The following is a 16,546-nucleotide window of genomic DNA, read 5'->3' as shown; positions in this document are numbered from 1 at the left end:
TAAGGGCAATGCCCATACAAATGCCCTTTTCAGGGCAATGGGTAGCTTAGCTTTTTGTTAGAGTTAGCCTTTTTATTTTAGGGGGTTGGTTGGGTGTTGGGTTTTACTGTTGGGGGGTCTTTGTATTTTTTTTACAGGTAAAAGAGCTGTTAAACTTAGGGCAATGCCCTCAAAGGCCCTTTTAAGGGCTATTGGTAGTTTATTGTAAGATAGGTTTTTTTTTTATTTTTTTATTTTTCATAATTTGTTTTTTGTTATCTTTTGTAATTTAGTATTTTTTATCTTTTTTAATTTTAGAATTAATTTTTTTTAGTAGTGTTAGATTTTTTTAATGTGTAATTTAGATTATTTAACTGGTAGTTATTTTAATTTTAGTATAATAGTTATGTTTGGTTAATTTATAGTTTAAACTTAGTTTTTTTTAATTTCACAGGTAAGTTTTTATTTATTTTAAGATATGGATATTATAATTTTAATTTAAAGTTAGGGGGTTGTTAGGTTTAGGGGTTAAAAGTTTAATTTAGTTTTTTGCAATGTGGGGGGCTTGTGGTTTATGGGTTAATAGGTTTATTTAGTGGCGGTGATGTGGGAGGCCGGAGGTTTAGGGGTTAATAACTTTATATAGTGGTGGCGGTGTCGGGGAGCGGCGGGATAGGGGTTAATAACTTTATTATAGTGGCGGCGATGTTGGGGTGCGGCGGAATAGGGGTTAATAATTTTTATTAGTGGCGGCGATGTTGTGCGCGGGAGATTAGGGGTCAATACGTTTTAAATAGTGTTTGTGATGCGGGAGGGTGGCGGTTTAGTGGATAATAGGTAGTTTATGGGTGTTAGTGTACTTGTAACACTTTATTTATGAGTTTTGTGTAACAGTTTTGTGGCGCAAAACTCATAACTTCTAGTCTCAGATAGTGGAACGGATTGTGTCGGTATCGGCTATAACGCAAGCATTTAGCCTCACCACACAACATGAAAAACCGGCGCTATGGAAATCCCACACAAAAACGTCATTTTTTTGAGTGCGGGATTGACGTTGCGCTTCAGGCTAAAATGCTTGCGGTACAGCTATTCCAACAAGATTTGTAATGGCTGCATTACGGTTTTTACGCTGAAATGGCCATTTTTTTTGCGTTAAAACCGTAACTCAAAACTTGTAATCTAGGTGCATGTTTTTGCCATAGAAGAATAATTTATTAAAATAATTTATTTGGCTTCTGATATTTTTATGTGTCGATCAGCCAATTGATTTTTTCAAATAAAGCATATACATTTACTTTATGATCATGATTTTAAATATACAGATTTCCAGGGAATATCATTTGTATACGGAGATTATTTGTAAATCCATTTCACCTAAATTGTAGATAAAAGTGCATAGAAATCTAAAGAACTTGTGTTCTGTAACACATATAGAGCTTAACTCGTGTTTGCCGTGTTCTGGGTTATTGATATTGTCATTGTCATTTATTTTTTATCTGTTTTATTAATAATCTTAAACATGTACAGGTAAGTCAGTGAACAGATAGCTGACTTGCAATTCCATGGTTCTCATTTCAGTCCTCATACCCAACTTTTGCTTCTTTTTACCACAATTCTATGTTTCTATAATTCAAGAACAAGGGGTCATGAGCTCAAGCTAAAGGGTAGTAGATTCAGGAGTAATTTGAGGAAGCACTTCTTTACAGAAAGAGTGATTGATTTATGGAATAAACTTCCTCAAGAGGTAGTAGCAACAAACACTGTGGGGGACTTTAAAAATGCATGGGACAAGCATAGGGCTATCCTACGAACTAGATAAGTTTATACTGTTAGGTAAGGTCGGGCAGACTTGCTGGGCCTATGGCTCTTATCTGCCGTCAATATCTATGTTTCTATGTTTCTATGTTTCTATATACTATAAATCGTTTTTTTGGGTGAACTCTGGGTATAAATATCTAAATTCTTACTTAAACTTACAAAAAAGACAGGATATAGCATTTATTTAAAGGTTGGCGCTGAACAGAGACTTTGTTTTAAATGTAAGCTACATCTGTATTTCTCATTATCTGTAGTTAAGCAAGAACTTTAACATTGCTTTAAAGGGACATGAAACCCGAACATTTTCTTTCACAATTCAAATAGAGAATACAATTTTAAACAGCATTCCAATTTACTTCATTCTTTAGATTTACTTTGTTGAATAAATAGAAATACATATGGGTGAGGCAATCAAACAAACCACCTATGTGCAGCCACCAATCAGCAGCTACTGAGCCTATTCAGAAATGCTTTTCAACAAATTATTTTAAGAGAATGGAGCAAATTAGAATTAAAATGGAAAGCTGGATAAAATTGCATGTTCTTACTAAATCTTAAAAGAAAAAAAAATTGGGTTTCATGTTCCTTGAAATATAAAATTCTTTGAGCACAAATAGTTTTTAAGAACGTATTTGAGAAACTAAAGTTGTCTGTGCTCTAAATAAATACCTTCTTAACAAAGCTAGAGTATTTTCATCCAAGCATTTAAAAGATTTCATATCTGTGTAAAGTCATATAAAATACCATTTTCTTATTAAACACTTTTCTCTATTGTATTAACATTACTATAGCCTTTTTATATTAGAGACAAGAGTACATCAAATAATTACTTATTACTCTGGATGTCTCATTAATATATATTATCCTACCATATACTAAAACATCATCTGAAGACATAATGCCTGTAGAGTGCTTAAAGGGACATGAAACCCAATTTTTCTCTTTTGTGATTTAGAAAGAGCATGTCATTTTAAACAACTTTCTAATTTACTTCTATTATCTAATTTGCTTCATTCTCTTGATATCACTTGCTGAAAAGCATATCTAGATATGCTCAGTAGCTGCTGATTGGTTGATGCACATAAAGGCCTTGTGTGATTGGCTCACACATGTGCATTGCTATGTCTTCAACAAAGGATATCTAAAGAATTGAGCAAATTAGATAATAGAAGTAAATTGGAAAGTTGTTTAAAATTGCATGCCCTATCTGAATCATGAAAGTTTAATTTTGACTAGACTATTCCTTTAATTATTATAATAACATAAGTGATTTTAGAGCATAGGGACAGGATCCACTCAAATGTTCTGCTTGGGAGTGGGACCAAGAATGATATGATGCTCCCCAGATCTCCCTAGCTACTATAATTTACACCTCACCATTTAGCAGTCTCAAATATTAAAGTTCCGAAGATGGAAATTTAATGTGAGAGCATGCTGATACCCAGCTAATGTCAATAAATTGATCGCAAAAATATCAATATGAGAATATTTTTTTTATATTAAAAAAAACACTAATAGCTGGAATATTCTCTTCCAATGTGACTTCCCGGACATATTCCACCTAGTGTGTGTTGTTTCACCTGGTCTAATTATAGAGATGGCTCTGCATAGTGCTGCAATACATTTCCAACATAAGTTAATTTATTCACTGTATACTACTATTTTATATATTAACAATTCTTCATAATGTTAGACCAAACTGTCATTGTTTTTGGGGACAGGCTGCTAAGTCCTCCAGTCTGACAAATCTTGTGCTCTGTATATAAATTAATAAATAATAATAAATTTAAAAAATGCCAACGTAAAAAATGGAAGTGGATTTCAGTCGTTGATTGCAATGCAATGATGGAAATCTCTTCACATCAAAAGAGTTTTGTATGGTAATACCAAACTTCATCATCCATATGAAATAGCAGCATATAAACATGTTAATCTTTTCTTCCATTAAAACAGTAAAGTAATTTTATTTGTATTTATTTAAATTGAAATGAATATAGCAGTGTTAAATGTATACTTCTCACTAATTATCTTTGGCTTATAGACACTTCCTATTGGTGTTTATTGGCTGAATTAAGCTTTTTGAATTGAAGACATTTTACCTCAAAATTTCCTAAGTACGCACACCCTACTTTAAAGAAACTTTAAGCAGCCAATCAGGATTCTTGTCCCATGACTTGTGTGCATTGGTGTGTACAGGCACAGTCACGTTATTTTTCTATTCAGTTTAAAGTGAAGGTAAACTTTGATGAATGAAAGTCTGTTTTTTTTTTTAAATACTATTAAAAACAGGGGAACTTTCATTCGTCAAAGTTTAGAAAGCAGACGTTTTGTTTAAAAACGTACCATTCTTCTGTTCACAGCCGGATCAGCTTCCCCCGCCTGGAGATCCTCTCTTCACACGTTAGCAATGACTAATCCGGCTTCCTCCAATCATGGCTTTCCCCCCAGGGGAATCATTGCCTGAGGCCATGCCATGATTGGAGGAAGCTGGATTAGTCATTACTGACGTGTGAAGAGAGGATCTCCGTGCGGGGAAGCTGCTCTGGCTGTGAAAAGAAGAAAGGTACATTTTCAAACATAACAGCTGCTTTTTAAACTTTGATGAATGAAAGTGCCCCTGTTTTTAATAGTATTTTTAAAAACCGGGCTTTCATTCATCAAAGTTTACCTTCACTTTAAGAAAGTTTACTATGAAATTTCCAGAGATTTCAGTGAAATCTCATGAGATCAAAGCAATGCAATGCATGACCGCAGCTATTGTTTTTTTTTTTGTTTTTTTTTTTTTTAACTTGCAGCTGAACAGAAGCTGAAGGATAACTGTTCACAGAGCACTTACTTTGGTGAGCTGAAGAAATGTTGAGATAAAATATCTTCTTTATTTACATAGAGTTGCTCAGGTGATATTTTAACGTCAGCTTTTTACAATTATGCTTTATCACTTTTAAGTGATTTAGCATATGAGTATTATGTCCCTTTAAGTCAATAAAAAAACAAGGTAAGAAAATAACTTTAACATTTCATTTTCTAGATGCACCCAAAGATGTTAAAATATTGAATGAAAACCATACTCTGGAAATTATAGAAGGAGAGCAAATACACCTGAGATGCACTGCACATAGCAGCAATCCACCAGTGAACAGATATACTTGGTACAATACCAAGAAATCCGACATTGGAAAACAGGAAAAACTTGTAGTTAAAGAATCTGAGACTTACTATTGTGAAGCAGGAAATAACATGGGATCTGCTCAATCAACCAGTGTGACAATAAATGTTTTATGTAAGTAATAATATATAGCAGTGCATAGTTTTACTGTAATACAGAGGTCCTGCACAGCTGTCATTTTTATTTCTTTTACACAGTTTAATATTATATTTTCTCTTGAAAAACCCACACTATATAATACATTTGACAAAGTGAAAAGGGAAAAAAAAGGAATTTGTCTAAATAAAAATATACTGTTTCAATTCGTTTTTTAATTAAATATAGTTTTCATTTAAGTTATATGAACGAATTAAAGGGACAGTAAATTCAAAATTAAAGTTTGATGGTTTAGAGAGAGCAGGCACTTTAAAAAAAAGTTACAATATTCTTCTATTATCAAATGTGCTTAATGTTCTTGGTATCCTATTAAAAGCTCAGGAACGTGCACAGTGTCTTTAGCATTCTACGGTAGCAGTATTTGTAACTATGGGGTCAATCACAATCAATTAGAAAAAATGAATAATCAGCAAAAATCCCAATAACTGTAGTGTTTTCCTTTTCTTAAATTATTGTTTGTGATCAACCTCTAAGTTTATACATTGCTACAAATACAGCCGCCATAGAGACATGTGCCCACTATTGAGCTCCTATGAGCCTACCTAGGCTTACTCTTCAACAAAGGATAACAAGAGAATGAAGCAAATTTGAAAATAGATGTAAATTGGAATTATTATTTTTTTTTGGTGGGGGGTAGTTCCATGCTCTTTCTAAATCATGACAATTTAATTTGACTTTCCTGTCTATTTAATGCTTATTAGTTTAATGCTTATTGGATTAAAAAAAAAAATAGTATAATGACCCTACTTACTAGAAGTTTTAAATGAAATTTAGTGTATTAAAGCATGACATTTTTTATTACTTACCCTCAGTAACAATGTGTATAACCCCTGCAAATGGATTAAACACATGCGTAAAGTCTGCTCCGAAGCTTTAAGGCTTCTGATTGGCTCACTAGCTGTGTTCTGCTGAGGTGCTCCAAAGCTTGCAGCTCCTGAACTGGGCTTTTACTATGTGTTTAAACACATTTATCTAGGTTGACTAAAGCAAAAATGACATGCTCTAACGAATTAGAGCTTGCCATTTTGTATTTGAATGTTTCTTTAATAACTCCTTTAACCCTGATAATACGTTTCATGATTTTTTTCTTTAGTATAGATCAATTTATAGCCATAAGTGAACATAACAATAATGGCTAAAACTAACATACAAGGGGGAAAATACTTTAATATATATATATATTTTTATAATCTTGCAGATGCTCCAAAAAATGTAAGAATTGTGAAAAATAATGAAAGGATAAAAGAAACGGACCATGTTACGCTAAACTGTTACGCATCTGCAAACCCTTCAGTTGTCTATTATACATGGTACAAAGATAAAAAAATATATGTGAATCAAACAGTAAGTAAGATTACATTCCCCAGTATCAAGGAGTCAGATTCAGGATCATATGAATGTGAAGCTAACAATAAACTGGGATCAAAAATGTCACTACCCGTAAAAGTGGATGTCATGTGTAAGTATTGCGCTAATTTGTATACAAAGGCATTCGTGCATTCTGTGAACTTTCTTTAATTAGCAAATGGTGCAAAAACAGCACAGCTGCCAACCTTACCTTTAAGTTTGTACTTTTTATTTAAACTTCTGTTTTCAAAGGCTTTTAACCCTTTAAGGACACAGCTTTCAGTTTGCTCAATTGTTTTATGACGGAAAAATTCCGTCATATGTCCTTAAGAGGTTAATTTTTGAATGGCTTAAACTTGTCTAGATTTTCCTTGGACTGAAATGAGACTTGGACTTGCAGTCACTACAAACTTAGAACATTTAAAATTAAATTGGTTTGTTAAAAGATGGGGAAAAAAAGTGTGCGCATTTTATTAGGGCCCTATGAAGATTTTTAGAAAAGTTACAGTACAATCTGTGCCAGTCTTTATAAAATGAGGCACAGCAATACATCTCATAGGATAGATTTAACTTAGCTTTTTTTTTTATTAATTAGTAGGTCCATACCAGGCTGACAGATTTTTTAATTCAATTTCAAGCATTGTGTTGATTTTTGTTTTTTTATATAAGAAGTTTATATTAGTTTATCTTATACACTGGCATTCAAAAGTCTGGGTCATTTTCTTATTTTCCATGAAACCATACGTGAAATGAGTTTGAATAGGAAATATAGTCATTGACAAGGTTGGAAATAATGAATTTTAAGTGAAATAATATGCTGCATTTTGGAAATTATTGTCATACGAGGAGTGAATAAATCACTGTGTTTTATGGCTTTGCTGACAAGAAATTGTTTGATAAGCTATATTTAATGCTTTCCTGTCAAGAGCATGGTTAATAATATGTTTCATATTAGTTGTTTATTAACAGCTGTAGTCAGAAAATACACATTTCTCCTGTTAAGTGTGGTCAGTCCACGGGTCATCATTACTTCTGGGATATTATCTCCTCCCCTACAGGAAGTGCAAGAGGATTCACCCAGCAGAGCTGCTATATAGCTCCTCCCCTCTACGTCACCTCCAGTCATTCTCTTGCACCCAACAAATAGATAGGATGTGTGAGAGGACTGTGGTGATTTTAATTAGTTTATTACCTTCAATCAAAAGTTTGTTATTTTATAATAGCACCGGAGTGTGTTATTCATTCTCTGGTAGAATTTGAAGAAGAATCTACCTGAGTTTTTTCTATGATTTTAGCCGGAGTAGTTAAGATCATATTGCTGTTTCTCGGCCATCTGAGGAGAGGAAAACTTCAGATCAGGGGACAGCGGGCAGATTAATCTGCAAAGAGGTATGTAGCAGTTTATTATTTTCTGACATGGAATTGATGAGAAAATCCTGCCATACCGTTATAATGTAAACTCAGCCTTAAATGCAGTAGATGTAGCTGGTATCAGGCTGTCATGTATGTATATTTTACACTTCAGTATTCTGGGGAATGGTACTTCACTGGATTTATACTGTATGCATAGACTTAACCTATTTTGCAGGGACTTGCAATAGGTTTTAAATAACAATTAATTTATTGAGGTTAAACGTTTTTTTGCTGGCATGTAAAATCGTTTATTTCTCTGAGGTACTGGGTGAAAAAATGTTTTGGGCACTATTTTTTCCACTTGGCAATAGTTTTGTTTAAATTAAAGCAGTTTACTGATCTCTCTCACTGTTATGTGTGAGGGGGAGGGGCCATTTTTGGCGCTTTTACTATGCATCAAAAAACTCAGTCAGAAGTTCATTTTTCTTCCTGCATGATCCGGTTCATCTCTACAGAACTCAGGGATCTCCAAAGCTTGTTTTGAGGGAGGTAATCATTCACAGCAGAGCTGTGAAGATTGTAGTTGACTGTGATAAAAAACGTTTATTTGTGTATTTTTTTCTGCTGTCAGGGTTAGTTATCCTTTGCTAATGGGAACAATCCTTTGCTAAAATTGTATATTTCTTACAAAGATTTGATGCTATAACTTATTTATTTTCAACTGTCATAATTTTTTCTGTGCTTCTTATAGGCACAGTTCGTTTTCATATTATTGTAAATTACTTGAAAAGCATTTCCAAGTTGCTAGTTTATTGCTAGTGTGTTAAACATGTCTGATTCAGAGGAAGATACATGTGCTATATGTGCTAATGCCAAAGTGGAGCCCAATAGAAATTTATGTACTAATTGTATTGATGTTACTTTAAATAAAAATCAATCTGTACAAACTGAACATATTTCACCTAACAACGAGGGGAGAGTTATGCCGACTAACTCACCTCACGTGTCAGTACCTGCATCTCCCGCTCGGGAGGTGCGTGATATTGTAGCGCCGAGTACATCTGGGCGGCCATTTCAAATCACATTACAGGATATGGCTACTGTTATGACTGAAGTTTTGGCTAAATTACCAGAACTTAGAGGCAAGCGTGATCACTCTGGGGTGAGAACAGAGTGCGCTGATAATATTAGGGCCATGTCAGACACTGCGTCACAGGTGGCAGAACATGAGGACGGAGAACTTCATTCTGTGGGTGACGGTTCGGATCCAAACAGACTGGATTCAGATATTTCAAATTTTAAATTTAAGCTGGAAAACCTCCGTGTATTACTAGGGGAGGTGTTAACGGCTCTGAATGATTGTAACACAGTTGCAATACCAGAGAAAATGTGTAGGTTGGATAAATATTTTGCGGTACCGGCGAGTGCTGATGTTTTTCCTATACCTAAGAGACTTACTGAAATTGTTACTAAGGAGTGGGATAGGCCCGGTGTGCCGTTCTCACCTCCTCCGATATTTAGAAAAATGTTTCCAATAGACGCCACCACACGGGACTTATGGCAAAAGGTGGAGGGAGCAGTTTCTACTTTAGCTAAGCGTACCACTATCCCGGTGGAGGATAGCTGTGCTTTTTCAGATCCAATGGATAAGAAATTAGAGGGTTATCTTAAGAAAATGTTTGTTCAACAAGGTTTTATATTGCAACCTCTTGCATGTATTGCGCCTGTCACGGCTGCAGCAGCATTTTGGTTTGAGTCTCTGGAAGAGACACTTCAATCATCTACACTAGATGAGATTACACACAAACTTAAAGCCCTTAAGTTAGCTAACTCATTTATTTCAGATGCCGTAGTACATTTAACTAAACTTACGGCTAAGAATTCCGGATTTGCCATTCAGGCACGCAGAGCACTGTGGCTAAAATCCTGGTCAGCTGATGTTACTTCTAAATCTAAATTGCTTAATATACCTTTCAAAGGGCAGACCTTATTCGGGCCCGGGTTGAAAGAGATTATCGCTGACATTACAGGAGGTAAAGGCCATGCCCTGCCTCAGGACAAAGCCAAACCTAGGGCTAGACAGTCTAATTTTCGTTCCTTTCGTAATTTCAAAGCAGGAACAGCATCAACTTCCTCTGCACCAAAACAGGAAGGAGCTGTTGCTCGCTACAGACAAGGCTGGAAACCTAACCAGTCCTGGAACAAGGGCAAGCAGGCCAGGAAACCTGCTGCTGCCCCTAAGACAGCATGAATCGAGGGCCCCCGATCCGGGACCGGATCTAGTAGGGGGCAGACTTTCTCTCTTCGCCCAAGCTTGGGCAAGAGATGTTCAGGATCCCTTGGCGTTAGAGATCATATCTCAGGGATACCTTCTGGACTTCAAATCCTCTCCCCCAAGAGGGAGATTTCATCTGTCAAGGTTGTCAACAAACCAAATAAAGAAAGAAGCGTTCCTACACTGCGTACAAGATCTTTTATTAATGGGAGTGATCCATCCAGTTCCGCGGTCGGAACAAGGACAAGGGTTTTACTCAAATCTGTTTGTAGTTCCCAAAAAAGAGGGAACTTTCAGGCCAATCTTGGATTTAAAGATCCTAAACAAATTCCTAAGAGTTCCATCGTTCAAGATGGAAACTATTCGTACAATTTTGCCCATGATCCAAGAGGGTCAGTACATGACCACAGTGGATTTAAAGGATGCTTACCTTCACATACCGATTCACAGAAGTCATTACCGGTATCTAAGGTTTGCCTTTCTAGACAGGCATTACCAGTTTGTAGCTCTTCCATTCGGATTGGCTACGGCTCCAAGAATTTTCACAAAGGTTCTGGGTACTCTTCTGGCGGTACTAAGACCGCGAGGAATTTCGGTAGCTCCGTACCTAGACGACATTCTGATACAAGCTTCAAGCTTTCAAACTGCCAAGTCTCATACAGAGTTAGTACTGGCATTTCTAAGGTCGCATGGATGGAAGGTGAACGAAAAGAAGAGTTCTCTCTTTCCACTCACAAGAGTTCCCTTCTTAGGGACTCTGATAGATTCTGTAGAAATGAAGATTTACCTGACAGAAGACAGGTTAACAAAGCTTCAAAATGCATGCCGTGTCCTTCATTCCATTCAACACCCGTCAGTAGCTCAATGCATGGAGGTGATCGGCTTAATGGTAGCAGCAATGGACATAGTACCTTTTGCACGCCTACATCTCAGACCACTGCAATTGTGCATGCTAAGTCAGTGGAATGGGGATTACTCAGATTTATCCCCCACTCTGAATCTGAATCAAGAGACCAGAAATTCTCTTCTATGGTGGCTTTATCGGCCACACCTGTCCAGGGGGATGCCATTCAGCAGGCCAGACTGGACAATTGTAACAACAGACGCCAGCCTACTAGGTTGGGGCGCTGTCTGGAATTCTCTGAAGGCTCAGGGACTATGGAATCAGGAGGAGAGTCTCCTTCCAATAAACATTCTGGAATTGAGAGCAGTTCTCAATGCCCTTCTGGCTTGGCCCCAGTTAACAACTCGGGGGTTCATCAGGTTTCAGTCGGACAACATCACGACTGTAGCTTACATCAACCATCAGGGAGGGACAAGAAGCTCCCTAGCAATGATGGAAGTATCAAAGATAATTCGCTGGGCAGAGTCTCACTCTTGCCACCTGTCTGCAATCCACATCCCGGGAGTGGAGAACTGGGAGGCGGATTTCTTAAGTCGTCAGACTTTTCATCCGGGGGAGTGGGAACTTCATCCGGAGGTCTTTGCCCAGATACTTCGACGTTGGGGCAAACCAGAGATAGATCTCATGGCGTCTCGTCAGAACGCCAAGCTTCCTCGCTACGGGTCCAGATCCAGGGATCCGGGAGCGGTTCTGATAGATGCTTTGACAGCACCTTGGACCTTCGGGATGGCTTATGCGTTTCCACCCTTCCCGATGCTTCCTCGATTGATTGCCAGAATCAAACAGGAGAGAGCATCAGTGATTCTAATAGCACCTGCATGGCCACGCAGGACTTGGTATGCAGATCTAGTGGACATGTCATCCTGTCCGCCTTGGTCTCTACCTCTGAAACAGGACCTTCTGATCCAGGGTCCATTCAAACATCAAAATCTAACTTCTCTGAAGCTGACTGCTTGGAAATTGAACGCTTGATTTTATCAAAACGTGGTTTTTCTGAGCCAGTTATTGATACCTTAATACAGGCTAGGAAGCCTGTTACCAGAAGGATTTACCATAAAATATGGCGTAAATACTTATATTGGTGCGAATCCAAGAGTTACTCATGGAGTAAGGTTAGGATTCCAAGGATATTGTCTTTTCTACAAGAGGGTTTAGAAAAGGGGTTATCCGCTAGTTCTTTAAAGGGACAGATTTCAGCTCTGTCCATTCTTTTACACAAACGTCTGTCAGAAGTTCCGGACGTTCAAGCTTTTTGTCAGGCTTTAGCTAGGATCAAGCCTGTGTTTAAAACTGTTGCTCCGCCATGGAGTTTGAACTTAGTTCTTAATGTTTTACAGGGTGTTCCGTTTGAACCCCTTCATTCCATTGATATCAAATTGTTATCTTGGAAAGTTCTGTTTTTAATGGCTATTTCCTCGGCTCGAAGAGTTTCTGAGTTATCTGCCTTACATTGTGATTCTCCTTATCTGATTTTTCATTCAGACAAGGTAGTTCTGCGTACTAAACCTGGGTTCCTACCTAAGGTGGTCACTAACAGGAATATCAATCAAGAGATTGTTGTTCCATCTTTGTGTCCTAATCCTTCCTCGAAGAAGGAACGTCTGCTACACAATCTAGATGTAGTCCGTGCCCTGAAATTTTATCTACAGGCAACTAAGGATTTTCGTCAAACGTCTTCCCTGTTTGTCGTTTATTCTGGTCAGAGGAGAGGTCAAAAAGCTTCGGCTACCTCTCTCTCTTTTTGGCTTCGTAGCATAATACGATTAGCCTATGAGACTGCTGGACAGCAGCCTCCTGAAAGAATTACAGCTCATTCTACTAGAGCTGTGGCTTCCACTTGGGCCATTAAGAATGAGGCTTCTGTTGAACAGATTTGCAAGGCTGCAACTTGGTCTTCTCTTCATACTTTTTCCAAATTTTACAAATTTGACACTTTTGCTTCTTCGGAGGCTGTTTTTGGGAGAAAGGTTCTTCAGGCAGTGGTTCCCTCCGTATAAAGAGCCTGCCTGTCCCTCCCGTCATCCGTGTACTTTTGCTTTGGTATTGGTATCCCAGAAGTAATGATGACCCGTGGACTGACCACACTTAACAGGAGAAAACAAAATTTATGCTTACCTGATAAATTCATTTCTCCTGTAGTGTGGTCAGTCCACGGCCCGCCCTGTTTTTTATGGCAGGCTAAAAAAAATTTTGGATTATACTCCAGTCACCACTACACCCTTGGGCTTCTCCTTTCTCGTTGGTCCTTTGGTCGAATGACTGGAGGTGACGTAGAGGGGAGGAGCTATATAGCAGCTCTGCTGGGTGAATCCTCTTGCACTTCCTGTAGGGGAGGAGATAATATCCCAGAAGTAATGATGACCCGTCGACTGACCACACTACAGGAGAAATGAATTTATCAGGTAAGCATAAATTTTGTTTTTTCCTTTCCTCCCAAGTACCCATAAGTGATTATTAAGTCTTAAAGGGACACTGAACACTTAATAAATGCTACATAAAATGATGTATTCAAAGCAAATATTAGTATCAGAAGAATATGGAGAAACAGTTTTAAAGTTATATTATTAGTATAAATATGGAAAAAATAAAAGCAAAGTTTTAGTGTCCACCATGTTGTAATTTCCTTCTCTTCTAAGGCCAATCAGGGACAACTATAAATGTGTCAGTAGAGAGTGCAGTGAATGACTATGTGTAATAAAGCAGTGCTAAGTCTGGAGTATGCACCTCTTCTTTTAACAGTAATGGAATGCCTACAATATTCAGAATTTTTTTACAGGAAAAGAGGACTAAAAGTAAGAGAAGAGAAAATTATCCTAAAGTATGAATTGACCGCTACATTAAAACAGCAGGCGCTATATCAAGAAAGCCTAAAACCACAATACCAATTAAAGAATCTCACGCATTTCATTCCACACAAAGATTTAAAAGGATTATACAGTGGTTGTGTTTTTAATTCAGTGATCACGTTCATGTTACACTGATCTTGTACTTGAGAATATTTTTTTCTTCTTTTACCTACTTGAATTATTTTTTACATTTACATTAAAACTATTCAGCAGTGTCAGTTGTGTAATTCCTACTGCTGCTCATTGGCTAAAAGGTACAACTCCCAATTGATAGAATGTGACATGTCTTCTGCAAACCAAATAGAAAAATGCTGGTTTTATTAAGACAGGAAGAGGTATTTAAGAAATAAATACATCAATTAAAGCTTTATTTTTATGAATGGCTTCTTTTATATGAAATAAACTAAAAAGGTTTAATTAATACTGTAGATACATAGCAGATGCATAGGTTGTGCACATACAGCAATGATTTCCCTGCATGGATCACTCAAGTGCATTCACATTTGTGTAACTCAAGCTATCATATATTTACCAAATAATTGTGAAAGGTGAAGTTTAGATATGATGAGTAATTATTAAAATAAATAAAGCTAGAACTAATTATATATTTTTTTCTTATGATGCTTCTTTCCAGATTCTCCCAGGCTACCAGAAGTTATAATAAAACCTAAAGGCCATATATTTATAGAAGGAACTGATGTGAAATTAACATGTTATATTAACAGCAGCAACCCAGAAATAACCAAAATTGTATGGTACAAGATGGAGAATTACATAAAGGGTGCAAAAGAGATTCAATTTCAAACAATAAAGGCAAAGGATTCTGGCAGATATGTGTGTGAAGCCTGTAATATAATAGGTTGTACCAAATCCGAAAGTGTAGACATAAATGTCCATTGTAAGTATAAAAATGATCACCCCAGTAACTGTTGTTCTTCCATTCTGAAAACAAAGGGACAGATTATGAGTGGAGCACAAAATTGTGCTTTTGCAAGCACGATATTTGGTCTCCACACAAAATACGAGCACACAAAATTGTGCACTGATATTTTGAGTGCCCGCAATGTGAATGCTAGAAAGCTATGCGCTCAATTGAACAAGCTTCCATAGGCTTCATGGGATCCTCATTCTAGTGCTACAAAGGGGGTAAGATGTGCAGTGATGGCAGATAATGTAAATATATATGTATATGACTATGTACATATATATTTATGTGTTAATAATATGTATATACAGTATATACATAATTATATATATGCAAATACATATATATTTACTGGGAACACACAGTTCCCATAGACAGCAATGTAAAGGCATTTTTCAGTGCCGTTTTTTTTTTTCTAACGCCCCACAGCTGCCACATTTCACTCCATAAAACGGCTCCATGCAGTTTTAAAAAACAAATAAAGATGCTATTTTTATTTTTTATTAAAAAAAACTCACACTAAACTTTGGGGGCAATTGGTGCACTTTTTTTATAATTAGGCAGAGGTCTGACCTCTGGAATGGCTGGTTATTTATCGCACACCTGCAAACAGGGGAATTTTAGTGCTCCACTTGTAATTTAGCCAAAAATGTATTATATTTTGGTTATGTAAAATAACAATGCAAAATTCATCTTTGTGTAAATATATGAAAATATATAGTGTTCGGTTTAGGCTGCTTTAAATTTTTAAAGTTTGTTCTTAATGGGACAGTTTACCCTACATTTTCCTCCCCTTTAATTTGTTCCCAATTATCCATTTTATCTGCCGGAGTGTATTACATATTTTTTACAAATATCTCCTTTGACTTTATATCAGCATTTAAAATATCTGATTTTTGTCAGTGGTATTCCTACCTATACTGAAAGTTTCTGTTCTTAAAGGGACATTAAACCCACACTTTTTATTTCATGATTTAGAAATAACATTCCATTTTAAACAACTTTCTAATTTTCTTCTATTATCTAATTTGCTTCATTATCTTGATATCCTTTGTTTAAAGGCATATCTACATAGGCTTATTAGCTGCTGATTGGTGGCTGCACATAGATGCCTTGTGTGATTGTCTCACCCATGTGCATTGCTAGTTCTTCAACAAAGAATATCTAAAGAATGAAGCAAATTAGGTATTAGAAGTAAATTGGAATGTTGTTTAAAACTGTATTCTCGGCCAGCTATCATGCAGAGAGGATGTGTTTGAACATGGCTCCTGCAATAAATAATAAAAAATGTATAAAATTTAGCTAATTCGCACAGCACAAGAGATGTACTCATTCTAAAGGAGCCCTGCAATAGCTGAGGACCTCGCTGGCGATTTATAAGAAGGTTTTGGGCGCCAGAGAGGAGCGACAGATTGAGGCCTTGCCGAGCTCGGGGTCTCCCTGAGAGAACTGTATACCACGTACCTCGCAGCAAGATAATAGTAAGAGGGCCCGAGCTGGCTTTTTGGAGCGGTGCCTGCTGGAGTGTGAGGACTCTGAGACCATGGAGGGGCTATTAGCGGCATTGCACAACTGGCAGGAGGACTTTGAGTGCAAGATGGGCCGCAGATTTGACCGCCTCCTAACCATCATGGCGGATACCCATGCAGAAATTGCTACTGAAGTCTCGGATGTGGCACCCCATGCAGCTTTGAACACACAGCGCAGTGATTCTCAGGAGGATATTGATCAACCCCCGGATAACTCACCGCTCACCGCAGAATCAGAGGCCTGTGGA

At 37.1% G+C, this 16,546-nt stretch overlaps 1 protein-coding gene across 1 annotated transcript in view; it reads left to right on the top strand.

Moving 5' to 3' along the window:
- The window catches only part of LOC128638159 (B-cell receptor CD22), a 219,260-nt gene that overhangs the window by 142,740 nt on the left and 59,974 nt on the right, over positions 1-16,546 (top strand). The window contains exons 5-7 of the mRNA XM_053690022.1: positions 4,826-5,077; positions 6,318-6,578; positions 14,479-14,742. Of these exons, the coding sequence (XP_053545997.1) occupies positions 4,826-5,077; positions 6,318-6,578; positions 14,479-14,742 (777 nt within the window). The remainder of the gene's footprint in view (positions 1-4,825; positions 5,078-6,317; positions 6,579-14,478; positions 14,743-16,546) is intronic.

The sequence above is a fragment of the Bombina bombina genome, chromosome 8 (genome assembly GCF_027579735.1).
Source record: "Bombina bombina isolate aBomBom1 chromosome 8, aBomBom1.pri, whole genome shotgun sequence".
NCBI lineage: Eukaryota > Metazoa > Chordata > Amphibia > Anura > Bombinatoridae > Bombina > Bombina bombina.
This window is presented reverse-complemented; position numbering and strand designations above follow the sequence as displayed.